This window comes from Melospiza melodia, chromosome 21 (assembly GCF_035770615.1).
Source record: "Melospiza melodia melodia isolate bMelMel2 chromosome 21, bMelMel2.pri, whole genome shotgun sequence".
Classification (NCBI taxonomy): domain Eukaryota; kingdom Metazoa; phylum Chordata; class Aves; order Passeriformes; family Passerellidae; genus Melospiza; species Melospiza melodia.
The window spans coordinates 13502260-13529057 of record NC_086214.1 but is presented as its reverse complement, the minus strand read 5'-3'; the positions used below and the strand labels follow the sequence as shown (position 1 = coordinate 13529057).

The window sequence follows — 26798 nt, the reverse complement described above, 5'->3', positions numbered from 1 at the left end:
CGAGGCCAGGTCAGGTCTGCCCCATTCTGTTCCTTGCCCAGCTGGACTGAGCCAGAGCGTCTGGGGCTGCTCTGGAAGGGATTTTGTACCTGTTTGCAGAAATCCTTGCTCAAGGTCACCTTCTGCAGCTGCTGTTCCTGGGCAGAGGAGGGAATCAGAGGAACGAAGGCACGAGACAACCCCAAGGAAGGAGCGGGGAGCGGCTCCCTCCAAAGCTATTAAGGAAGTTGGTCTTTTTCATTAATCACAGCCTCCCCAAGGAGCCTGCAGCAGCCAGGGTCTAAAGGTGCGCAGGCAGCCGCTTCTGTGATGATTTGGTTGATTGGAGCAAAATTAAAGTGTTCTGAAAGGATTTTTTGACTGGGAGAGCGGGGGCAGGCTGAGCCTTCTGCTGGGCTGGCCGGGGCTGGGACTGCTGCTCTCAGGGAGAGCAGGGCTTTAATCAGCCTCTCTGCACAAGGAGTGGAGCAGAGTCAGCCCCACTCGTCTCGCTGTGAGCCCAGCCAGCAGTCAGAGCTGCTCCCCAGCCCCTTGGGTGCTCACAGACAGGCTCTGTGTGCCTCCTGTGTGCCTCCTGAGTGGGAGCAGTTTGGTGACCAAGAACTCTCTCTGTGCCTGGAGCCTCACGCTGGCACCTGGCCCTGGTGTGCTCTGTCACCCAAGGGTGTGTGGGTGTCACAGCACTGCCCCAAAGCTTTCTGTGCTCAGTTCAGGTCTGTGCCTGCAAACTTGTAGAGAAGAGAGCAGCAGAGGAGCAGCATTAAGGGGAGATGGTTTTTGTGTCCCCTCTCATCTGGAGCTGCTCTCTGTGTCTGGGATACTGCAGTCACCACAGTGGTGGCACACAGCTCTGGAGGTGACCCTGTGCTGCCTGCCTCGAGCTGGGGCTGGCAGCACTCATTTCTCCTGGTGCTGGGCATCATGCTGGTGTTTAATGTTAGAATTGGGCTCCCTTTAGCTTGCACACCCCTCCAGGGCTGGAAGCACTCAGCCCCCAGGCTCACAGCCCATAGTGCTGGAGGGATGTGAGATGGGAACAGATTTGGGAAGGTCCTGGCAGGGCTCTGTGTTCCTGCTCACGCTCAGTCTAGGTGGGCTGAGCTCATGCATTAGGGAAGCTTGTGCCCTTCAAAGAAAGTCATTCCTTTTCCACCAGACACTGTTCAGTGGAGTAGCAGCTGCAACTCAGAGCAACATTTGGAGACAACAGCTTCCTTGCATTTTCTGGAGCATTTGAACTAATTTTGCATGGGTCCCCTGGCTCCTGTGTGCTCAGCATTCCCACATATTGACCATGAGCTTTTGTCCACCCCATTAGCAAATTTTAAAATGAAAAGACATTTCCAGAGCCTGGACAGGAGCTGGGTAGAAGCAGTGGTGTGAAAGTGGTTTGGCTGCTGGTCTGAGTTCTGCTTCTGTGCACAGGACAGTCTTGCTTGGAAGGAGGCAATGCAGTCAAAACTTGGATTTTTGGTTTACTTACCAGGAATTGGTCACTCCTCAGGACTACCAAGGCAAATCAGCTTCTCAGTGCAGGATGAAGATGGCACCTAATGGGAGTGTTGGGCAGGTCAGCAGGGCCATCCTTTGGCCTGATGAAGCATCCGTGTAGGCATGGTGTTAAACACCATTGATATTCAGCCAGGCAATGTCCCCACGAGGTTCAGGCTTCGAGTCGTTAGAGCAGAGCTGGGCACTGCAGCAGTAAATGAAGAGGAAAATTGAAGTAATGTTGTATTATAAATTTATGATTTCATCTGCCTGACTTTGAGAGTGCTGAGTGCTGGCGGTGCCAGCCGAGCCCCCGGGCAGCTTGGCTGCTGCTGGGGCTGTCGGGCACTGCCAGGGCTGGCCAGGGACAGCAGGGGTTAGAGCCAGGGCCGTGCCAGGGCAGGCAGCAGCAGAGGGGGCATCCAAAGCACCTGGGCAGTGCCATGCCCCACCGTGCTGGTCCGGCTGGGGACACGGGTGCCACACCTGCAGAGCTCAGGTGCTGCCCAGCACCGTGCCCTGGCAGTTGTGAGCTGGCAGATGTGCTTCACAACTGTCTGAGACAGAGCAAAGTGAGTTCCTGCTCTTGGCAAGGAGAGAGGGGCTGCAGTGGACACTGCAGAGCGATTTTTCAGGGGTGTTAATGGCGCTACTTACTTAGCAAACAATCCATTTATCAATAGTGTTGCTTAAAAAAAAAAAAAAAAGGAAAAAAGGTTTGTAAAGCTTAACTCTGAAAGATCTGACTTAATGACAGAGGTGATTAATTTCAGAGGGAATCCAGCTGTTGGGCTGTGCAAGGAGGGCTCAGCAGTGTGTGCATACCCTGGGCGTCGTGGGGCTGCCTTCCCTGGCACTGCCTAATCCCACATCAGAATTCACCCAGGCATTTTTATCTCCCACTTCTAGATTATGATTGATAGTGTGCTGCACGTATGTGTGAATCTGATCGGAAATGGAGGGGCTTGCTGCAGCAGGAGAGCAGCTGAGTGATGGATGGGTGTGTTACAGGATGGATCCAGGCAGGGCAGGAGCCCCCACAAGAGCTGCTGAGCCTGCTCTGGGCTCCAGCCCAGCTGCTGCCAACATTCCCACTGGCTTCAGACAGCAGGACAGAACTTGTCCTGATGGAAAAGTTGGAGAGGCCTGGGCTGATGCTGAGGCTCGTTCTGTGCCCTGGAATTGTGCGGGGTGGTGCCTCCTTTTAGGAAAACTGAGTGAGGAAATGTTGAGGATCAGTGGGAGGTTAGAATTTTACGAAACCCCCTGAGTGCACAGGACACCTTGGGACATTGAACATCCAGGTCAGAGCAAGTGGCCCCTGTGGGACCAGAGGGAATGGCTTGGGGAAGTTAAAATGGGGTGGCAGTGTGTGTGACCCCAGGGCCCAGTGTGTGACCAGGGCCCGGTGTGTGACCAGGGCCCGGTGTGTGACACCAGGGCACCGTGTGTGACCCCAGGGCACCGTGTGTGACCCCAGGGCACCGTGTGTGACCAGGGCACCGTGTGTGACCCCAGGGCACAGTGTGTGACCAGGGCACGGTGTGTGACCAGGGCACAGTGTGTGACCAGGGCCCGGTGTGTGACACCAGGGCACCGTGTGTGACCCCAGGGCACTGTGTGTGACCCCAGGGCCCAGTGTGTGACCAGGGCCCGGTGTGTGACACCAGGGCACCGTGTGTGACCCCAGGGCACCGTGTGTGACCAGGGCACCGTGTGTGACCAGGGCACCGTGTGTGACCCCAGGGCCCAGTGTGTGACACCAGGGCACCGTGTGTGACCCCAGGGCCCAGTGTGTGACCCCAGGGCCCAGTGTGTGACCCCAGGGCACCGTGTGTGACCAGGGCCCGGTGTGTGACCAGGGCACGGTGTGTGACCCCAGGGCACCGTGTGTGACCCCAGGGCCCAGTGTGTGACCAGGGCACCGTGTGTGACCCCAGGGCCCAGTGTGTGACACCAGGGCACCGTGTGTGACCCCAGGGCCCAGTGTGTCACCCCAGGGCACAGTGTGTGACCAGGGCACCGTGTGTGACCAGGGCCCGGTGTGTGACACCAGGGCACGGTGTGTGACCCCAGGGCCCAGTGTGTCACCCCAGGGCACAGTGTGTGACCCCAGGGCCCAGTGTGTGACCCCAGGGCCCAGTGTGTGACCCCAGGGCCCAGTGTGTGACCCCAGGGCCCAGTGTGTGACCCCAGGGCACCGTGTGTGACCCCAGGGCACAGTGTGTGACCAGGGCACCGTGTGTGACCAGGGCCCGGTGTGTGACACCAGGGCACGGTGTGTGACCCCAGGGCCCAGTGTGTCACCCCAGGGCACAGTGTGTGACCAGGGCACCGTGTGTGACCAGGGCCCGGTGTGTGACACCAGGGCACGGTGTGTGACCCCAGGGCCCAGTGTGTGACCAGGGCACCGTGTGTGACCAGGGCTGCTGCCAGCCCGCTCATGGCCAGGGCTCTGTGGGACATCCAGCACTTTCCTTCACAGGCAGGAGAGTGAAGCCAGCAGAGTTGCCACTTTGTGCCTTCGCTGTTTTATTCACGAAATGCTCTCCAGTGAGCTTTTCCCCTAATAAACCTCCCAGAGCTGCCCGAGGTCGGTGCTGTGCCTCGGAAGGGGCCTTCAGAGGCACCTCAGGCAGCTTCCTTTTACTTTCCTGAAAAATTAAAAGCTCTTTGACTCCCCGGCTCGTTTCTGCTGCCTCCAAGTCTTTGATGTGTTAACTGTTGTCCTTCACACTCCCGGGATAAAGAATTACTACTACCTTAATCTCCAACTGTCAATAGCTCTGAAGCAAAGTACATTCATTGTAAGCTCTCCAAATGTCAGAGCAAACCCGTGTTATGTGTTTAGCCTTAGCATTTGGCATTTACTCTTGCAGCTAACAAGTATGCACAGTCCTTGGGCTGCAGACACCAAAGTGCATGTTAATTACCAGAGTGACAGGGCTCCTGCTCGGAGCTGGGCCAGCTCGAGATGTTTCTATTCAGGATAATGATGAAACCTCTCTGCAGTTTGGCATGAGCAGAATAAATCGGATTTTTTAATACTCTCCGTAAAATTGGGTCTCACCCATCCTCCCTGTCATTGTGCATTGTGTTAAAAAACAAACAAAAAAAAAAAAAAAAAAACCTTCAAAAAAACCCCTTCATTAATCCTCAAACTTTTCTCTCTTTTTTTTTTTTGTTTTTTTTTTTTTACGTGTCTGTGATCAAGGTTACCCGAATTTTGTTGCAACATATGGCCGAGGATATCCTGGATTTGCCCCAAGTTACAGTTATCAGTTCCCAGGTATGTACATTTCATTTGCAGATATGCTTTATTTCCCCTCTTTCCTTCCTTTTTTTTGTTTTTTTTTGGGTTTTTTCCTTTTTTTTTTTTTAAGTCTGTAGCTGCAAGCTGAGACAGGCAAGTCTGCAGGGAGCATCTCACACAACAGCAATTTTTTTTTTTTTTTTACTATTTTAAAATAGACTTTTATAGCGACATATTTTCAACACATTTTTTTTTTCCTGATGTATAAATTGGTACTGGTTATTTGAAAACAAACTTCTTAAATTAAAAGCATAAAAGCAAGAGAGATCACTGGAGAGAGCTGTCCCCCTCCCTTTGCTGGGTTTTTCCTTCCTAGAGCTGCACACAGACATGCACACGCACACAGGGACCTGCACAGTGCTGGCTGGGGTAAGTGAACGTGCACTGCTGAGGGCACAGCCCACCCTGCTGGGGCTGGGGGTCTCTCCCTCCCAGTGTGTGTGGGGCTGGCCCTGGGGTCGGGTCAGACCCCCCTGCCCTCGGCTTGGGGGAATTGAGGTGATGGAAGCACAGGCAGGATGGTTTGGGCTGGAAGGGACCCCCAAAGGCCCAACCCTGCCGTGAGCAGGGGCAGCTTCCACTGGGTCAGGCTGCTGGGAGCCCTGTCCAGCCTGGCCTCGAGCACTTCAGGGATGGGGCATCCCACAAAGCCATCCAGGATCCAGACGTGCCCTTCCAGCACATCCTGCAGTGGGATGGCTCCACACAGGGCTCGGGGTTTCTTCCACCCCAGGGCTCTCCCGGGCAGCTGGGACGAGTGGAACAGCTTTGGTGCTTGTGGCTGAGCAGGGAGGGAATGCAGCAGCTCGCAGGGAGGGTCTCTAGGGTGGCTCAGGATGTGGACAGTGCTTGGCTGCACCTGCAGCACGCTGGGGCAAGCGTGTGTGCAGCCCTAGGTCATCAGGATGGGACCCTGCTGTGGAAAAATGCAGATTGTTGTCATCTGTAGGGTGAGCAGGGTCCTTGGGATGGGGTTATGGTGCGGCTGTTTCTTGCAGGACTGCTAACACCGAGGGGAACAGCCCTGTGAGGGTTTGTTTACTCCAATTCACAAATGCCAGGGCTCTTCTGGAAGCTGAGCCACCTCTTCCCACCTGTGGTGCATCTTCCCACCGGGACTGAAACAGCTGGGGAGTCAGGCATTCAGCAGAGCTGCTGGGGTGGCACAGGGCTGGTGGGGACATGGCAGCTGTCCCCAGGTGCAGGTGACAGCACCTCTGGTTCCTCTGGAACCAGCAGGACAGTCTGGTCTGGCAGGAGCTGGGGGTGAGAGGAGGCTTCAGCAGGTGTTTGTGTGTTGTGTCAGGCTCTGACTGCTCACAGTTCCATGGACCAGCTGATTCATACAAAGGCACTGAAGGAGAGACTCCTTTGATAGGTTTAATGTCAGAAATCTGCAGAGGTTAGATGAGTTTAATTACAAACATGTCTAAAGCGACCGTGTTTGCTCACTGACAGCAAAGCCTTTGGCTCGACCCCTCCTTAGATGTATTTTTATTCAGGGCCTGTTTTTACCAAAGCAGGAGTTCAGTTACTGCTGGTTATTTTCAGTCTCCTGCAGAGATTGAATATGGAAGATAGATCCAGGTGTGTTGTCCCCACAGAAAGCTGTGGGTCAGTGCAGGAGAGCAGGAGAGCAGGAGATGCTCAGGGCCCTGTCTCACCTTGCGGAGCTCCTCTGCTCCCCTCCCACTCACATCAGTTCCTCCTTAGCAGCAGGGAGAAGCTTTCCAGAGTTGTTGGGAGTTTCTCAGGTGGTTTGGGCTCAGGTCTCCACAACAATCACAGCCCGTTGGAGTGTCCTGGCTGGAGGTGTGGGGTGGGGAGTGGTGCAGCAGCAGGATGGGCTGTCCCCACTGCTGCAGTGTTTGGGGCAGAGAGCCCAGGGCCACAGGGCACAGCTTGGCACCAGGGAGCCTCTCAGGAGCAGGGCAGGAGGGAGGTGCCAGGTTTAAACCTCAGTGTTGTGTTTTGGGGGGAGATCTTGGCTTTTCTGCAGGAGCATCCTGGGTGCGAGAGCTTCCCCTGCCTCCTGCCCTGGTGGTGCAGCCTCGGTACAAATACACAGAAAAATGTTCAGCCGCACTCTGGGCTGCTCCCAGGAGTTCTGCCATGACCCACCCGTTTGCATTCCCATTGCCTTGTCCCTGTCCCTCAGGGGCTGCCCCTTGTCCTCTCCCATGGCATGGGACAGCCCCTGGCCCCAGGGACAAGGCACACACCCCTTTGGCAACTCTCTATCTCCTCCTATCCCATTGTTCCTCCCAGCCCTTCCTCGTGCAGTACATTGCCTCTTTTATTTTTTATTTTAATTGCAATCATTCCCTTTCTGTGTATCTTCTTTTTTTTTTTTTTTTTTATTTCTGGGACTTATCTTTTCAGTTTAATCTATTAATTTCTGTTCTTATTTCACTTTGCAGACTATTTGCCGATTTCACAAGACATAATTTTTATCAACTAGTTCTTAAAGATGCATAACAAATTAATCGGGGTTTACTACAGTGCTAATGAGAGAGAGACAGAGAAAGCCTGGGTGGTCCATGTTTAATATCAATGTCCACTGAAAAATTGCTGCTCTTACTGGCTGGTTTGATTGACTGGACTTTTTATTTTATTTTTATTTTTTTAAAGGCTCCATATCCTCACTGCTTTGAGTTTGCTTTTTTTTTTTTTTTTAATTTTTTTTTCCTCTGCTTTGTTATGAGTTTTTAATGCCCACTTGGAATGTAACTCACAAGGACGGGGTCAGGGGCGTTCCGAAGGCATGACTTCTCACAAACTTCGTAGAAATCATTTTATTGACGCAGCAAGGAGGATGATTGGGTTGATTTGGTCTCACAGAGAGAGTGGCTGGTGCTCTTTAACGTGGTGACATCCAGCAGTGGCACAAACCCCACGCCGAGGGGTGTCCCCTGTCCCTGGCAGGGCTGTGGTACCCAGCTGTGCCCCCCCTCTGTGTGTCACAGCCCCACGCCTGCCCCATTGGCCTGGGGCTCCTTGGGAGCTGCCACACCCCACCAGGGCCATGGTGAGAGGGGCTCAGGGCTGCTGCTGCCCCCACAGCAATTCCTGCCCCAGAGCAGGGCCCGGAGCAGCCTGGGGCAGTGGGAGCTGTCCCTGCCGTGGCAGGGCTGGCACTGGGTGAGCTTTGAGGTCCCTTCCAACCCAAACCAGTCTGGGTTTCTCTGATTCTTTGATCTAAGTCTGACCAGCGATGGTCCTTCACACTCCCTGCAGCTGCTTCTCCTTCCAAACTTTGCTTGCAAATCATGGGCAAAATTTCCTAAATTGTGGCCAAGCTTTCCCTGCTTCAGCTGCATCGCCCTGCGCCTCTTCATCCCCATGCACGTGGCAGGAGAGCTGCACGCCTCCATCCATTGGCTTTATTTAACACGACCAGATTCTGGACTTTTGGGTAGAAAACACCATTCTCTTTAAATTCTGCTCTTCCTGAAGTGTTGCTACCCATTGGATAAGTTTGTGAGAAGTATGGTGCATGCTTACAGTAGAACTGTAATGCATTTCAATGTTTGTTAATCCACTTGTTTAAAATGTCAGTGTCAAAGGCTCTACAATCCATGGCTGTGCTGTTCATTTCATTAAAGATGCTTGATGTAATACTTGGGTAGTTTTCTTTTGACTTTTCTGCAGGCAATAGCTTTTTTTAATCTGTATGGCTTCTTATTATTTTGTTTGGGGTTTTTTGCTATGAATTGCTTTGCTTTTGTGAACTTGTCTTAGTGTGCATGATTTGCAAACATTTCGGCTATTGTGAATTTTCTCATTTTTTGTAAATAGTCCATCTGTGCTTTTCTTTTTTTTTTTTTCTTTTTTTTTCCTTTTTTTTTTCTTTTTTATGACTTTTTTTCCTGTAAGTAACTGAGGTAGAAAATAATAATAAATTGTTTACAAAGGATCTACTGTGTTGCTGCTCTCTTAGCTTGCAATTTTAATATTTCGGTTTGGACACCCCAAATAACCAGTACCAATGACAGTTGAATAAAAGAATAAAATCATCACTCAAAACGTGTGACCCACTGTTTGAAGAACCTGCAGAGGAACAGTTACATGCAAGGTGTGTTTACAGCAAAAATTATACCCAAAGAAAAGACAAAATGTACTCCTAACTGGGGAGAGAGGAAATTGCAGCATCCCCCTGGTCCTTCACACTGTGGTGGGATGTTCTGCACTGTCCTTTATCCCAGTTATATTTTCTCCCATCATCACCTGAGTGCTTGGGGATTGTCAAAGTTTCATAGAAGCCTTCAGGTTAGAAATTTAATTTATTTATTTTAATTAAGGGTTTGTTTGCTTGTATGTTTGTTAAAGCTTATTAAAACCTTTGTATATGGTGAGAGGTGAGGAAAACAAATATTTTCACAAACTTTGCAGAGCTGAGGGAAATATATTTGCTTATTAATACTGGTGCTGCAAAGGCCATGGGCTCAGCCTTGGGTCACGCTCCTGCAGTGCCTGGGGCAGTGGAAATGCAGCACAGGATGGTTCAAAGTCTCAAACTGATGGGGTTTGTTACTGTGAGAGCATTTAAACCAACTTTCTGTTGAGTTTAATTGACTTTCATTCCCGATGACAGTCCCACAGTGTTCAGCCATCAGTGCGGGCAGGGAGGTATCGTGTGTACAGTTATGTGTGGTGCTCCCCTAGGAGGGAAGAACTAGAAAATAGGAATTTTCCAGGTGAGGAGAAGGAACTGGTGCCAAAGATAAGGGGAATTGTTATGTTGTGCTCAAGGCTTCTTTGTCATGGTGTCGTGAGAGGAGGAGGAGGAGAGGGCAGGAGGTTCCTGTGTCTGGGTTTAGGACACCCCGATGCAAGTTCTGCTGCACTGGTTCCCCTTGGTTAATCACCTCAAAGGGGAGTGCAGTGGGGATGGAAAAGGATGTGGCTGCAGCATCCCAGAAGCCAGCCATTCCCCCTGTCCCACTGCAGTGCTGTAGAACACCAGCCTGGGGCATGGGGTGCTTCATGTCCCCAGGACACGCTGCCCTGTGCTGGGGCGCCCAGCCTCCTGCTCTGGTGGGTAAAGGGATTTTAAAGTGCAGCCTGCCCATGGCTTCTGTACCCACAGGGAGCGAGGACGCGTGTATTAATAGGGGTCAGCTCTGTAAAGCACTCTTCAAGCACTGTCACACAAGTGTGAGGCTTGTAGAACATTTACTGATGGGAGCAAAGTTTGTCTGCTCGTGGTACTGGAATGATCAAACGTAACGCTCAGAAGAGGAGGACCTGGTGGCAGCTGCAAAATGGGAGGAGGAAATGTAAAACCTATTTCAAATTGTTCAGTTAGTTAAGCCTTGTACCAGCAAGAGACGTGGAACAGAGCTGGAGATTTTTCTCACTCCTTTGTCTAACCCTTTCTTAACTGCTTAAGCCTGCTCTGCTGTCCCCTGCCCTGCATGCCTTGTTTGAACACATCACTGCATCTGCATGGCATCACTGCTTTACAGAGTGCATTTGGAGTCTGTTGGAACCACCTGAGTTACCTCTTCCCACCTCTCCATTTCAGCCTCCAGCCTGAAAACAAAGCCTTTAGACTGGACCTGGTTTAAAATTAAGCTTTTGGGTGTTGTGCTGAGGAGGGGCCGTTCCCATTGCAGGCGCATCCCTGGAGGGAGGAGCAGCTGGAGCTGCAGACAGCATACTGAGAAATTAATATAGCAGAGCCCATAAATCTCCAGACAGAAGGTTCTCCTTCAAGTTCTGCTTAGATTATTGTTTTTTCTTGCAGGAAGAAATGGTCTCTAGAGCTGTTCTCTGATTCTGAGCAGAGCTGAAGCACCTTTGCCTTTAAGGCACAGTTTTTCTGAGGAAAGCTGTGGATTTTGATGTTGCAGAGAATTGTGTAAAAGGCTTTTTTCATCTTCTATTTCCCCCTACCCCTGAAAGTAACCTTATTGTGAGATTTGGGGTGAGATTTTCCAGAGAGAAGCTGTTGGTCTGTGCTGATGGTCTGGCTCTCAGCACTGTCAGTGGCAGCAGAGCGTGGCTGGTGACAGTGGAGCCTGTCCCCTTTTCCTGCCCCATCCTCTCACTGTGAGTGAGGCTGCTCTGGAGGTTTGGCTGTATATCATGTCTGGCTGAGGCCCAAAACTGTCCAGGTCCTTCATTAGACTTTTCTCCACTTATAACTTGAATAACTGAGAAATAAGAACATCTCAAATGTTGAACTTGAACACTGATTGTCCTGTTCTTGGCTGCTCACTGATCTGTGCCTGGTGTCAGAGGCTTTAAAACTTGAGGTTCAATTGCCCTGAAAATGAGTGATCCTGAAGGTGCAGAGAGGAGAGGAAAGGAAAAGAACCAAAGCTGCTGGTGTCTGTAGAGCTCTGTGTGTTTTGGGGCGATGGATTCAGCTGAGGACAGGCCACAGCTGCAGTGACCAGGAGGGTTAATGAGAGCAATTACTCACAGGAGTAAAGAGGCGTAACACAAACACTGAACACTGGTGTGTGGAGGAAAACATGGATAACCCTGCAGAGGGAGGAGTGTGCTCTGGTAGTGCCCATCCTGCCCTAGGGAATTCTGTGTCCGAGCACCATGGCTCCCCTGCCTTGTGCCTCTGCAGAAACAATTGTTGACTAAAGCTGTTCAAAACTGGGGCGGGGGTTACAAAGAACTGGACAAGATGTGTCTCCTTACAGCACAGAAACAATCAAATGTGAATGTTTTAGCAGTAGGTTTCCAGCTGGCCACTGAGGAGCGTCCAGGTCCTGCCTTGCCCAGGAGCAGTGCTGGTAGCTGCTGCAGCAATGCCTTGAGGATCTCTGGGCTCAGCATCCCAATCTCTCCTGTGACCTCCCTCATAACATGGATTATGGAATGCGAGTGGCAGCTCTGCAGTGGGGCACTGGGAGTGTCCCTGTCTGCCAGTGATGGCTGTGCTGGGTGAGCTGCATGTGAGTAGTGAAGAGTTCCCCACCCTCTGCTAACCTTGTCCTGTGATTTACTGCCTTCTCTTTTATGAAGTTGCCTCTTTGTGTTGAATTTTTTTCAGCTTCAGCCTCCAGACACGAGTTCTTTTTATGCCTTTGTTCATCATCAAGGACCTGTCTTTAAATAATACTTACCCAGATAGTTTGGGTCATTCATAAAAATTGAGACAAGCAGCTTAACCAAACAGCTCATTTTCTTTACCATCAGAGCAGCGGAAATGAGGCTTGAAGCAAATCAGTGCCACGTTGCTGAACTCCAGATAGGTGCCTTAATGTGCTTCCATCTACCCTGCCCTTGTTCATCCAGCAGCAGGTGACTGAAATGCAGAAATTCAGAGCTGCTTACCTGGGGCCAGTGAGCTCCTGCCCCTGCAGCCTTCCTTGCCTTTGCGCTTAACTTGTTGATTAAAAATCTCTGATCAGTGTTTGGCTTTGGCCTTTAAAATCAGTGGTAGTGAGTCCAAAGGAAGCCACCAGGATATGAAAGGGATGGAGCACCTCTCCTACAGGGAAAGGCTGGGAGGATTGGAATTATTCATCCTGGGGTAGAGAAGGCTTCAGGGCAGCCTACAGGAAAGATGGAGACAGACTATTAACAAGGCCTGGAGGGACAGGACAGGGAGGAATGGCTTCAAACTGCCAGTGGGCAGGGTTAGGTTGGGTATTGGATGTTGTTAACCTAAACCAGCTACCAGCTTTTGCTTCTTGGTTTGTGGTTTTATGAATAAGTGGCTTTTTTTAAAACAAACTGTTTGCCTTTGAGAAGTTTCCCAGTTTTCAGTATAGTGAAATAACTGCAAAAGGGTTATTGCACTTGAAATGCCACAGAATGATAATTTGGGGACAAACAAAGCTTTGTCTCACTGATGCATGAAGTAATTACTGGGCAGAAATGCACCATTCTCCTCCTAAAAGGATCACGGCCTGAGAGTCCCAACAGCTGAAAAATGGGTCATTTACTGTACATAAAGTGGAAGTGCCAAATTCTGAATGAACTATATTTGGGATTTATTGTTTTGTTGAAGTTCCAGAATGGGAATATTTGCTCAGCATAAGATCCATCTGCAAACAGACATGGAGGGTATCAGACCTGGTCCAGGCTGTGCCCTGGGTGGTGCAGAGGCTCTGGGATGAGGGTCCATGATGCACGTGGATGTGTGTTCTGGATTAAATTCCCTGGTTTTTTTAACAAGGTTGATGTAACCCAGTGGAAAAAGACAAAGGGAAGCACTTCAGGTCTGTTTCAATGCAGGAGTCAGAGCCGGTTTGGACATACTGGAAGTGTTAATAGAATTGATCAGACCCTTAGGAAAGCACCGTCCTGTTTCCCTGGAGCTCTGCCCTGCTCTGCTGGGTGCTGTTCCTCAGCTGTGCTGGGATGGAGGAGCCTCGTAGACTCTGCAAACTTTGAGAAAGCTTCATAGAGTCTGCAATCAAATCCCAAGGAGTTAATTGCTACTAAACCGTGGTAATGAGTTGTGAATGATGTGGTAGAACCCCGATCTTTGATCAGTTCTAGGGAACATTTGATTTCTCTGGGTGTATGTTCTTCTCAAAATATTCAGCACTGAGTTCTTCATCTCAACCTTGGAGTAGTAGCAGTTTTTTTTTTCTTTCTCATTTGTGTTTCCTTATAGAAAGGGAGGGGGAGTGTGAGACAGAGAGCCTGGAAGATGAAGGGTTTAAACATAAAGGGATTGTTTTGGGATGGAGCTTTCGCTTGTGTGTGTTCACCATTAAAGACGACATTTTTGCCCGGTAAATTGGACCCACGCCTGCCAGCCTTCAAAAAAAACCTACCAGGCTCTTCTGCTTCATGGTTTTGAGTCTCTGATACTTTTGAAATGAAGCCTAAAGATTCTCCAAAGAGGATAACACAGCCTAATGGAAAGAATAATGCAAGTGAGAACCCATCTGAAATGACAGCTGTGAGCCTGGTGCAGCTTCTCGGGCTGATCAAAGCTGCTGGGAACTCTGTGTGAAAAGGGGGGATCAGCCCCTGGGAACTGGGCTTGAAAAGGGGGGATCAGCCCCTGGGAACTCTGTGTGAAAAGGGGGGATCAGCCCCCCAGCTCCTCTCCCCACTCAGCCTACACAGGAATTCATGTTCCAGCCTTTGCACTTCTCTCCATGGAGATCCAGTGCCCCTCCTGCAGGGCTGGGGTTCAGGTCAGCCACTGGGGAGCACCAGGGGTGTAAGGAGTGAAGTGCTGGGGGGTGAAGGAACCTCTGGGCTCGATGCCCTCAGCACAGGGACCCCCAAAAGACCCAGCACAGACCAGACTGGTGCTCGTGTGTGAGCACTTCAAACTCCCCATGAGCACAGAGCAATGGGGTTGCTGCTTAGGTGCAGCTTCATGGTGGCTTTTATTTAATTCTCTGTGTCTGTTCCATGTTTTGGGCTATTTTCTGAAGCCAGGTGGTGATTTCGGCATCTCAGCTTCCATTTCCTTGTTTTAAATCCCTTTGCTCATTGCTGAAGTCTGAACATGCAACCTCAGGTGCCCAAGTGCTTTGGCCATTTTAGAAGAAATTCTTTGCATTACATTTTTTGATGTAAGGACTAATTTTGTGATGTGTCCTTTTTTTGGGGTTGATTCCTGTTGTCTGACTGGTTGTCAAGGATAGGGTTGTGTGTGCTTTGAGGATGTAAGCTATTTGGGGTCTGCAAAGGCTGGTGAGGGCAGGAGTCAGTGATTTCCCTTAGAGCCAGAGCTGCAGGAAGGGGTGCAGATGGTTCTTGGGTTATTCCTTTGTGGCCAAGCCCAGGCTGGAGGGCAGGAGAACTCAGTGATTGAAGAAGGAATGGTCCCACCAGAGCGGGAGATGGAGCAGGGCAGAGATCTGTGAGTCCCTAAAGCCTGTGTGAACACTGCCCTGCTCAGGCAGCATTGTGCTTGCCAGATTTGTTCACAAAGCCCCTGGAAATCTGCTAAATCCTGGGCTCCCACTGCAGTGCCCAGAGCAGGGCACTGTGTGTGTGCTCCAGCCCCAAGTGCTGCTCAGGGCTGTGCCATCCTGGGATCCTCCTTCTCCCAAACTCACCTTGGAGAGACAACAGAAGCCATGGACTGAGTCTGGGAGCTCAGGGCAAAGAACTTAACCCAGATCTGTCCATCTTCCCTCACTGCTTCACTGTTTAAAGTGAAACTATTGATGCAGGAAGCAGGAAAATTTATCTGTGAAGAATTGCACTTGGAACGCTGGTTTTGGCTCATTCTGAGCAATGAGAGAGCATGAAATTGCTGTGAATCCTCAGGGCTTTCCTGGACAGTGTGTGAGCCCAGAGCAAAGCGTTTATTGTAAAATACCTTCTAATTGCAGTGCTTAAAGTGGACACTGCTGGCTTTGCAATGGCTCTGGGCTTTGTTTCCTCTGGGCAGCTGTGGGCACACAAAGCATAGGGGTCATTTGAGCAGGAATCGGGGCTTTAAACAAACACTGGGAATGAGCTGAGCTCTCCCTCCACCCTTGTGATTTTCCAGGTGACTTGAGAAGGCTCAGAGGGAGTGGGGCTGGTGCTGGCCATGCTCCTGATTGTCCAGGCTGGGACCCAGGGGTGCTGCCATCCGTGCTCCCCTTGGCTTCGAGGCACTCTGGTCCAGGCACCCATTGCTGGCACCCAGTCAGCTCCGAGCTGCTGGTTAAAATGAACTGGGAGCAAAGGGGCTGCTGGCACCCCAGAAACCTCTGTGCTCCTGGGGGTGCCCCACAGCAGCATCCCCAATGCCATTGCTGTCTCCTGGAGATGTCTGCCCTTCCCAGGCATTGCTGAGGGCCACTGGGGCTGTTCTCTCTCTCTGCTGGCCACAAATTCTCCTTGCTGGGATCCCTGTCGGGCAGAGCAGGGTGGTGTCAGCTGCCCATCTCTGCTGAGGTGGCACAGAGAGGGCACAGTGAGCTGGCACAGTGCTGGCACAGTGGTGGAGGTCACACAGCATTAGTGGCTCAGCAGCAGGGACAGGGGAGCTGCTCCCAGCTGAGCCAGCCCGTGGACATGGTGCCTGGCAAAGGGCATTTTAGCAGGGCATCGATTGCTTTCAGAGGGCTGGATTGATGGGGGATCCTCCAGAGCTGGAGCCATCCTGTGAGTGTGTCGGTGAGGGTTTGGCCAATCCTGACAATCAATCCCAGTTTCCATCCCCTGCTCGCCTGCCTGCGGCGCTCCCGCACGGAGAGCAGCGCTCACACTGCAGCTGTTTGGAGTGCCGTGTCTCAGGGATGCTTTTATCTCAGAACTGGGATAAAAGCTTTCTGCAGGGGCGCAGGGATTTATTTTTCACACATCTGTCCACTGGAATGCAATAAGGGAGCCTTTGTTCGGGCTCTTTCCGTGGAGCGCCTCCTCCACCCTTGTTATTTCACTCTTCTTTTGCATGGCAAAACTTTTTGTCCTGCATTTCAAATAGATCCTGAGTGTCCCTGGCAGCTGAACAAAAGAAACAAACTTTCCAGCCCTGTTTTTTGTGCTGTTCTCAGGGGATGCTTGGTGATTTGAAGGGTATTTGATTGGTTTTGGCAGAGGCATTTTATTCCATGGAAAATCCACAGCTCCTATGGATGGTTTAGGGAGCCCCTGGAGCCTCCAAATGAGAGATCTGTGGGTGGCCAGCTGGTGGTGGAGGTGCCATGGGAACGCTGAGGGCACTGCTCTTGGGCCATGGTGGGCAGGGAGGGACAGGGGACAGTGCCAGCTCTGAGCGCAGTGGGAGGGCCAGAGCTTGGCCCAGACATGGCTCTGCATGGAAATGAAGCCCCAGAGCCTCAGCCCTTGTCCTGCACACGCTTTCCTTGCTCTTTGGAGGGTGGTTTTACTCCTAACACCAAAGTCCTCCCACTCCAGCCCTAGTCATGTGTGGGGGGACCCAGCCAGGGCTGATGGCTCCATCCAGTGAGAGGGAGTTTAGCACTCAGGTTCAGCCCTGGTTACAGCATCCCCCAGCATGGATGTGCTTCCCCCACATCCCACTCCACACAGGCTGTAGCAGTTTCCAGCTTCACCAGAGGGCCAGGCTGGCTGTGCAGTGCTGCTCTCTGAGGAGCACCACCCTGGGGATGCTCTGCATACATTTACCTGTGCTATGTTTTTTTCCCCCCAGCAGCCCTATTACCATATTTAAATGCAAGTATGTCTTTTTTTGATTGATGTTTTAAGTAGCTTCAAGTTATTCTAGCCTAGTGCTCTGCTCCTTGGCCTGGTAGCTGAGCTGTAGCTGAGCCATAGTGCTGGAGGTAGTGGGCTGTAGTGTGCTGGGCTCTCTCTCTTCTCTTTCTCAGTGCCTCAGTTGCTCTCCTGTGGTTCCTCAGCCTTGCAAAGCAGCTGTGATCATGGTCCTGGTGCCCACCCAAGGACCAGGTTCCATTGTGGTGCCCACCCCAGGCTTGTCCTGTCGGTTGGCAGGGGCAGTTGGAGCCCCCAGGGACCAGGAACCTCCCTGGCATCACTGACCTTGGGGTTTAGGGTTCTTGCTCATTGCCTGGACTTTGCCATTGCCCTCTTAAAATACATATATTGAAAGTTACAATCTCTGGCGGATCTTTTGAATGTTAATTAAGTAAATCTTGCTGGCAGCATTCCATTCCTCTGCGAGGGCTCAGTTCCCTGGAGCAGGGGGGATGTCATAGAGCTCCTTGATCTGCGGCTGGTTTGCTCTCAAGAGCTTTTTCCTTCCTTTCCTTCTTTACTTCTTCTTTCCTTCTTTCTTTCTTTACTTCTTTCCTTCTTTTCTTCTTTCTTTCTTTCTTAAACTACATTCCATTGAATTTTTTCTGCTTAATCCCAGCAAATTTGTGATCTTGACATGAGGACCTCCTCATCTGTCCCATTCCTGCTTTGTCTGTAGACCAGCACGTTATCACCTGCAAATAAGCCTGGAGGAGAATTCCCTGGTTGTGTGTGGAGCGGGCTGACCCTGTTCCTGCAGGAGCATGGAGGCACGAGCTGAGAGCTGCAGGCTGTGCCTCCAGCCTGTCCTCCTTGGCTCCAGGCTGTGCCATGGCCATTGCTCCTGTGCCCAGGGGATTTGTGCAGCAGCGGGCACTGGCCAGGGCTGGGCTGTGCCCAGGTGGCACGGAGAGCCAGGCTGGCAGCTCCAGGTGCCCTCAGGGACTCGTGGTGCCCACTGGCCTGTGTCTTTACCCTTCTCCTTTTCTCCACGGCCAGGTTTCCCAGCAGCGGCTTACGGACCAGTAGCAGCGGCAGCCGTGGCAGCAGCAAGAGGATCAGGTAGGGGGGCCCGTGGAAGAGCAAACCCTCAGAGTGCAGGGTCAGGTAAAAGCTCTGTCGGTATTCTGTGTGGCTGCAGCTCTCCATCATTTCTCTGATTTTCCTCACACTTATCCTGGGGACCTGAAAACAATCAATCAAAATGAAAAAAAATTAGAGAAAAAATAAGTAATCAATCCCAATCCAAAGCCAAACTACAAGCAGAGGCCATGGGGGCTGAAGCACCTGCAGGAGATGGGCATGAGAACTGCCAAAACCAGGGTAGATATTCCAATTTGTTTCTTTCTTTATTCCTTTATTGCGTTGGTTTCTTTATTTGTTGGGTTTAAATTCAAGGCTCTAAAAGACACCCCAAAAAAGATCAATTTGTCTTTTCAGAAAAAAAGTTTTGGTTTCTCACAGGAAGCTGGTGTTGGGTTGAAGTGGTGGCAGCAGCTCTGGGTGCTCCCGCCGTGCCCAGGGCCGCTGTCACCTCCTCCACCATGGCCAGCACGGGGCATCTCGGGCTGGCATCATTGGTGCCATTGTCACCAGCACACAGCTGACAGGTCACCATCCCTGCCTGCTCCCACCCCACTGCTTCCATGAGGAACCACAAAGCTTTTCTTCTGTCCTTCTGAAAACTCTACTTTTTTTTTCCCCTTAAGGGAAACAAAGAAATAAATGGTTGCCAATTGCCGTTGCTGCCTTAGGTTTAAATTTTGTAAAGAAGTGAATCAGCGCTTGGCTCAGGTGGCAGAGTTCAGAGCAGCCCTCAGTGAGCCGCGGGCTCCCGCAGCAGGCCGCGATGGAGCCGCTGTGGGACAGAGCCGCTGCCAGCCCCGTGTCCCCTGTGCCAGCGTGTCCCCAGGGAACACGGGGCTGGCAGCGCCTCCCAGCTCACTCGGGGCTGAGCTGGGCGCTCGTGGCTCTTCGGGCAGTGCCAGGTTAAGGAGGCAGGCGCTCCCGAAAAGCCCCGAGTGCGTGAGGGCGCAGAGGTGGGCGCAGGCCCAGGCCTGGCTCGGCGAGAGCCTGGGGCCGTGAGGGCAGAGAAAGACACCAGGAGAACTCCGTTCCATGCAAACTGGCACTGCTTGCAGGCTACAAAGGACTCTCTGTACCAGTTCCATCCTGTGGCATGTAGAGAGCGCCTAAGGGGTGACTTGCCAGCCTGGTTGTGGGGATCCCCCATTCCCAGCTTCTCCTACTGCCCCGGCACGGAGCGGCAAAAACAAACCCAAAGAGGGAAAAAAAAATGCCCCAAACCCAAACAAATCCCAAGATTGCTTTTGCATATGCTTCCAGGAAAACAGACCTCATTGTTTCTGCCTCTTCCTCATGTTTTGCCCTTCAGGTTTTGTTTTACGTGCAAACAGACCTGGTGAGTTGCCCCTTAGCAAGGCACAGAGGGTTTGGCTGGATTAACGTTGCTTCCCTGATTATTATTATTTTTTTTTTTTTTTTTAATCGGAGTGCTTTTGGTGCCCATTTACAACTGAACTGAGCATTGATCAATTCTGTGCCTGAAAATCATTTGTCTTTAATTTGAGTGTTTTTTGGTTTCTCTTTTGTTGGGTTTCCTGATTTGTTTTTTCAGTTTTTTTGTTTTTTGATTTGAACTTGCAATACGAAACTAAATCTAACCCTAAATTAACAACACCCTTTCTGGCAAGTTTAAAGAGCAGTATGGTGTTTGGAAATGTCTTTTCAAGCCTCAAAATTGCCTGCATGCACAAAACTGGCAAAACCCCCAAAACTGAATCCAAAGAGCCCCCGTCCCGCCCCAGCCCTGAGGTCTCAAGGAGGAAGGTGGGTTTGTCACCGGCCCCGCTCACATCTGCACCAAGCCTGGTCTGGGAACGGGGGGTTTCTGTAGAGTCATCTCCATCCAGAGCTGGTTTTGGAAGGGACATCCTGGGTTTGCCACTCCATCAGCAATGGTAGTGAATTGTATCCAGGAGCAGTGGAGTCCGATCGATCTTGCGCTGCAGTGTACGGGCCCGATTCATTACAAGAAAAATGGCTGGGGTTTTTTCCTTCTTTCCTTTTCGGTTGGGTTTTTATTTTCCCTTCACAAATTCGCACAGCCCTCCTTCACGTGTGCCTGGTCCAAAGCACAGAGCACAGCACGGCTGGCCCTAACTGACCCCTTTCTGCCAGGAAATGGGAAAGAGCTGGCAAACACCCGGGCAGGCACGTCCCACCACCCCCAGCTCACTGGGAGAGCTCTGCCCAGCGCTGCTGGAGCACAGCACAGAGCAAGCACTGGCCAGGAGGTTCCTGGAAGGTATTGATGACAGTCCATGCCATCAATGTCCCCATCCCTGCTGCCTCTTCAGCAGCTCTCTGGCCCCGTCCCACCGGCTCTTCCCCGCCTTCCTGGCATCAGTGCCAGCACGGAGACTGAGCACCCTCAGAGAGCATCCACCTTCAGTGCGTGTCTTGTTCTCCCCAGGAAGCTGCAGCCCTCTCACTCCAAGCCGCTGGGCACTGACCACCTTGCTTTGTCCCTGGGGTGACATTCCTCCTCTTGGGACACCTGCATGTTTGCTGAGTCAGCAGGGAGCCTGCTCGGGGCCTCCTCCCTGCCCTCACCCCTTCTTTTTCTATGGCAGCGTGTCACCAGCTGGCCTTGCTAGATAAACAGGTTCTTCTGTGCCACGGCAGGTCTGTCCTAGAGCCAGCAGAAGGGGCCGTGTCCCTGTGCCCGTGCTCAGTGCCACCATAAATTCCCGTCCCTCGTGGCTGCTCGCGTGCCGGCAGGTGAGCGCGGCCGTGCTGCTCGGCATCAATCACGTCCCCGTTTGACATCCCAGTGATGAGGGGACAGCTGAGGTCCTTCCAGCAGACACAGCTCTGGCCACATCCATTCGCTCCGGGTGGGGCTGTGCTGCCGAATCCCTCCGCTGGTTTTGACAACCTCACCCATTCTTGTATTTTTTTAATGAATTGGGACCTGAGCCACGGAAAACGAGCAAAGTTAAAAGTCTGAATGCTGCAAACTCCTCCTAGACAACTTCACTATCAGTGTCACGTTTCTTTTGAATCCACCTGACATTTTACGTGTAAAACATTTTTGTCGTGTAAATGCTTTTTTTGAAATACAGTCATGGGGGGGGCACATTTTCCTCTTGCATTTGACATGGGAGGGGTTCATCTGGCAGGAGAGCGAGACGAGGAAAATTTGGCAGGAGAGGGTTTTCGTTCCTTCCTCTTTGGTTCATTGACAAGCCTGAGATTTTTCCAGTTCCCAACCTGTTGCCACCAGCTGTTCCTCCCTGAGGACTGGAGACAAAACCCCTAAGGCCACAGGAGTGCAGCCCTGTCCCAGCTCCCTCGGGCAGGCTGTGGCACCGAGCCAGCTGGTGGCACTCGGCGCAGCGGGACAGCGCAGTGCCACGGCACCCGGGGCTGCTTCCCACCCCTACCCCTGGCACATCTGGATTTTGGGCCCCAGTCCCGGCTTGCCAGTGCTGCCTTTGAGCCCTGCGCCCCAACAACCCCTTACTGGACTTTATACTTGCCAGCTATAACAAATCTCATAACGTGAGCTACTGACCTTGATGGTGAGTGTGAGCAGTTATGTTTTGTTGTTTTCTCTCTTGCTTGGTTGGGGCTGCTGTGAGAGAGGGTGTCTCTGAGGCAAACTTTCCGGCCTCTCTTACACTCGGACGTGCACACCTCCTCTCAAACACTCTTCTGAGCGCTCTCAGCGGGAAGGTTTGTCCACACCTATTAATCCTCTCTCAGTGTCCAGCTTCTTGTTAGTAGCAGCTGGTTGCATGTTTTTTGCTTGTTCGGACGAAACGGTTCAAGAAACGACTCATATCAACTCTTGAGAAATGTCTCTATTTTTTTGTACACTTTCTTTCTTTTGATGTTTTTTATTAATTTCCCTTACTTAAAAAACAAAACACCTGTTGTCCCGTAAAACATTTCACATCTCCCCTTGCCTGTTCTTAGAGTGTATGTATCTGTGGGACTGAACTAAATGCATGCACTGTAGTAGTCGTACTGGTAGCAGTAGATGTAGTTGTAGAACATGCATTGTCGAGTTGATATTATAGGCACCATCAACGCGAACGAGCGTGGCAGATAAAAGCAGAGCCTTGGTCTGATTGAAAGCGTAGGGATAACACAGCAGAGAGCTGCTGATGGCTTGGATCCATAGAGCCCTATTCGTTAAATCCCATTATCTGGAAGTTTAAATTGAAGCCGGCTGTAGGCAACCTATACCCTCTGTACAAGAACCCGCACATGCTCTTATGCTGATAGTAAAACTGACCTTTTTTTTAAATTCAAATTAACTCCCCTAGGAGCTGAAACACTGACTATAACTGTATTCTCTTATTTTTATTTTGTATCCAAAAGAACCCGAGATATTTTTCAAATCATTTTACAATCATGGTTTCTCCATCAGCCTGTTACTCGTCCATATTAGCCCATAGACTCATTCGTTGGCGGTCGTAGACCAGATGTGCCACACGCAAATCACTCCATTTGGGAATCCAATAATTCCGTGTGTGAGGCGGCTCCCTGCAGCCTGTCCTGAGCCACCAAGCGATTGTTTGTAGGTCATAAACCTTAAATCTTATTATGCAACAGAGATGCCGAGCTAGTGATGGGTCGTACTCATTGCCATGTCACCCAGCTTAAGGGAACATTTTTAAATGAAGATTTAACATTTCATAAATATCAGCATGAGGAGTTCGAGGCAAGTTCATCCTCTGTGCCACGAGCCAGCAGTGGCTTTGCTTCTCCTGCCTGGGTTTCTGTGCTAAACTTGGAAAACGCAGAGACGGCGCTGCAGTCAGTAAATCCAACAGATGGTAATTGAGATCCCGAATTAGGCTTTGCTTTATTTGTTGTTTAGTTTGCTGCTTGTCAGAAAACACCCTGATGGGAGCAGAAAAGCTCCTCTCTGGTGTGGTCACCCCTCTCCTCCGCCCCACGCCCTGGCCATCCCCAAAGCCAGCTGTGCTGGGTGGGAGCCTCTCCCTGCTCTGCTGGGCAGAGCCACACACTCATTAATGCCCTTTAGGCAGCAAGGGCTTTCAAAGGAAATAAAATATCCAGAATGGGCTTTCCAGTGTAATTAAGGATTTGTATCTGCTCCTTACCTCTAATAGAACATGGAGTAAATCAAGCAAACAAGTGCTGGGGCTGACACGGTGCAAGGTGAGCTGAGCTGGCCCTGGTGCTGCCAGGGAGCTGAACACCCGTGTGCCAAGGCAGGGATGAGGTTCCCTTTGTATCTCAGTTTTCCAGGGAAATGGGGAGCCCATTGTTCATTGCACCCCAGCACCTGATGAAGTCAGGAGTGTGCCTAAAACTCAGCAGAGCGATAAATTTCATGGGGTCGAGGAAACCTTGTCTGACACCTAAGGAAGGTGCTCCAAAATCTGATCTACTCATAATTTATCAAATTATGGCCATAAAATGGGGACAGTGGTTGGGCTGTGTGTGCAGGGGGAGAGGAGCTGCCATGGGCTCATGGAGATGTCAGGAGGAGCATTTCAAAGATCCAGCCATGAACCAGTTTGGGATTTCTGCTGCCTGCTGGGAGGACTCCCTTGTGGCACGGTGGCTCTGGTGGAATTGTTCTCCCTTCTTTATTTTCCTCTATTAAAGTACATAAAGTTTAATCCAGGCTATGTAATCTCAAAAGCCACAACCTAACAAGTGGACCACTTGGGAGCAGCAGGGGCTGGAATTTCTCACTCCACTGGAACGCCAGTAATTGTCTGACAGAGCCTGGCGGGTGATGCTCTGGGAAATTAATGGCTGCATTGGATTTTATCCTTTGCTTATCTCCCTGGCAGAGCAGCCCCTGCTGGGGAGCACGGCGGGTGGCCAGGCAGGGCCCCCACACTGGGGGCTTTGGGGAGAGGTGGGAGCAAGGGAAATCATCCTGGTTTGAACGGAAATCCCATCAGCAGGCTCGGCACGCAGCAGCCCCAGGTGGTGAATGTGCTCTGGAGGAGCCACTCCACGTTCCCATGGGTGGTTCTGGCCTTGTTTCTGACATACTGGGAGCCCTACAGTTACTTGTCTGTCTGCTACCCCAATTTAAAAAATAATAATAATGAAAGAGGCATCTTTTCTGTTTGGCTCAGAAGTGTTGTGCTGCTCCAGCATGGGAATCCCACAGGTCCTTTTCAGAGCAGGCTCCAGGCAGAAGAAACCCTGGGTCTTGTTTTACTGTAGGATGCTGCTTTTGGATCTTTTTTAATCCATGGGGGACTGAGCTTCTTGCTGCAGTGCCAGGGAGAAAATTCAGTAGATACAAAACAATTTGGTGCTGCTGCTGCTCGACCTTGGCCACAGCAGCCAGTGTTTGACAGGGCACTGGGCTGAAGTCTATTGAGGTTAAAATACATCAGCTTTAATCAATAATTTTGTAATAGAAAGTCTTGTGCGCTTGATAAATCATCTCCAGTGCAATTAGTGACCACCTCTGAAGTGCAGTTGAAGTTAATCTGTAGCAAATTTAGCCAGTAACTTTTTAATAGTCTTTTCCATCAGGAGAATTATTTTCCACGGGAAAATGCTCCTCAGAATGCTCATCATGCTGTTTTATTTAGAGAGAAATTCTTCTCTGCGAGGGTGGGGAGGCACAGGTTGTTCAGAGAGGCTGTGGCTGCCCCATCCCTGGAAGTGACCAGGAGCTGGAGCAGCCTGGATGGTAGAAGGCATCCCTGCACATGCAGGGGGTTGGAACCACTTTGGTACCCTCCAAAGCCCTGCCACAGCCAATTATCCATGTCTGATTCCCTTTCTCCCAGCGGAAGCTGGGGGACAGAGCTGTTGGCAGTTGTAATTAGACTTTGTTCCCTGCAAGATGCAGACAAGTTGTTGCAGAGCTTGAAGTGGGGTTTCAGCACGTGCTCTCCAGGGCATGAGATCTTCCAGCACAGGATGGTGTCCCGTGCATTTTAATCCCTGAACAGGTAAAATGCTGCCAGGGCTGAGGGTAACTTGCCTCTCCAGCAGCACTTGCAGGCTGTTACCCATTAGTGGAACAACTGCTAACTGTGAGGCAGCGCGCGTTGGACTGACACACTACTGTCAGTATTTTCATGCTGATTCTCTCCCCAAATGCTTTAAAAGTAAATACGTAATTACAGTGGTGTCTTTTCTCCCTCTCTCCTATCTGAAATACAAGGCTGCCAGAGGAGCAGAGTAGTTTTTCCTTGCAGCAGATGTTGGTGTGCATCTGGCTCTGTGCGAGCTCGAGAAGCGCGGTGGGTTAGGAGTTGCCAGACAGTGCAAAATGGATCTGCAGGTATATAAACCTGAGCTGCTTAAAAATAGTAAACTCACGCAGCTTGGGCCTTTGTGAGCATTTCCTGATGGTTAAAAGAGCTCAGAACTCTGTGCCCTGACCCTGACTGGGTGTCAGCTGCCCGCAGTGAGGCTGGTGCCACCAGCTCTCCCCCAGGCACCGTGTGCTGGGCAGCAGCTTGCCTGGTGCAGACCCTCCCTCAGGAGGGATGGCTGCACAGGACTGGGGGTCTGCAGGCTGGATGCCTCTTCTGTTACCTGAATAACCCCCCTGTGATCCTGAGCATCCCCTCAGCCCGTGGGATCAGCAGTGGAAAGGTGCCCCCAGGCAAGGCCCTCCTGCTACTATGACTTGAATTATGCAGCAAAACAAAGACCCGTTTTTGGTTTAATTTTCCTCCTGTATTGTCTGTTATTGTACAAAAGGCTTCAATTTCAAATTACAGGAGTGATAGCCAGTTAATGTGGTACAGTGGGAGGCCGGAGTTGCTGTTGCTATGGCAATGGAGTTCGGCTCATTTGTTTTGTAGATGAGTAATTACTACGCAATTAGAGTAGGCTAAAAATAAAGGGGCCTTTTGTTCCCTCTTACTCATTAATATTAATAAAAGACCTGTCCGGGCTGTGGTAAACAATTAATGCAGACGTGGTTGCCCATGGTAGAATTAACAGCAGCTCTCCTGCTCCTCCTCGGCGCGAGGTGAAGGCGCCGGCATCACCTGGCTCAGCTCTTCCTTCATTTTAAATGGAAAAGTGGTTACAGAGGGGTCTGTGATATCCCAGCATTGAGCTTTAGCTCTTATTTGCCAGTTGGATGGGTGGTAATAAGTGTTAAGGCTTGGTGTGCAGGCACAGGCAGCGGGAGCAGCGCTGGGGTCGGCGCCTGTGACACAGCGAGCGCCCGCAGCCGCCAAGGAACCCGGCAGGAACCCAGCAGCAGCTCCTGGTGCTGACAGATCCTCATTCATCCCCCTGGACAAATGCCAGGGCTGGAGCAAGAAACTTGCCCAGAAACCTGAGCACAGGCAAGGACAGGCGGGGTGCTGCTGAAATGACTCTGGCGCGGCATGTGACAAACACAGATCGACAGAAAAGAGTGCAAAGAGCAGTCCCAGGCGTTTGATGTGAAGTAAAAAGATGGCAGTGCCCTTAGCCTGGATATTTGGATGAAATTCTTCTCTAGGAGGGTGGGGAGGCCCTTCTAGGAGCGCAGGGCAGCCAGAGAGGCTGTGGCTGCCCCTGGATCCCTGGCAGTGCCCAGGCCAGGCTGGACAGGGCTTGGAGCACCCTGGGACAGTGGAAGGTGTCCCTGCCCATGGTACTGGATGGGCTTTAAGGTCTCATCCAAACCATTCTGTCATTCTGTGAGGTATGTAAACATTAATTACATCACATTTTAAATTAGCTGTAAAACCAGTTAAATTGGCAGGAACCAGTTGGGATATTGACTTGACAGGACAGCATTTATCTGCCTCCTTGGTTTATTTGCGAGGTCCGGCTGAGCTGGTGAGCATCCCGTGCCTGCAGGGAGGGACAGTGGAGCAGCACGGAG

The 26798-nt window shown here is 51.1% G+C and overlaps 1 protein-coding gene across 12 annotated transcripts in view; it reads left to right on the top strand.

Moving 5' to 3' along the window:
* Positions 1-26798, top strand: part of MSI2 (musashi RNA binding protein 2) — a 197812-nt gene that overhangs the window by 154069 nt on the left and 16945 nt on the right. For 3 of the 12 annotated variants that reach the window (XM_063173863.1, XM_063173860.1, XM_063173865.1), the window contains exons 10-11: positions 4706-4780; positions 17921-17983. In XM_063173863.1, coding sequence (XP_063029933.1) covers positions 4706-4780; positions 17921-17983 — 138 coding nt within the window. Of the gene's footprint in view, positions 1-4705; positions 4781-7224; positions 8693-17920; positions 18029-19316; positions 19344-21542; positions 21683-26798 lie in introns of those variants that run through there. The other 9 variants (XR_010030230.1, XM_063173859.1, XM_063173862.1 and 6 more) reach the window with 6 other exon arrangements.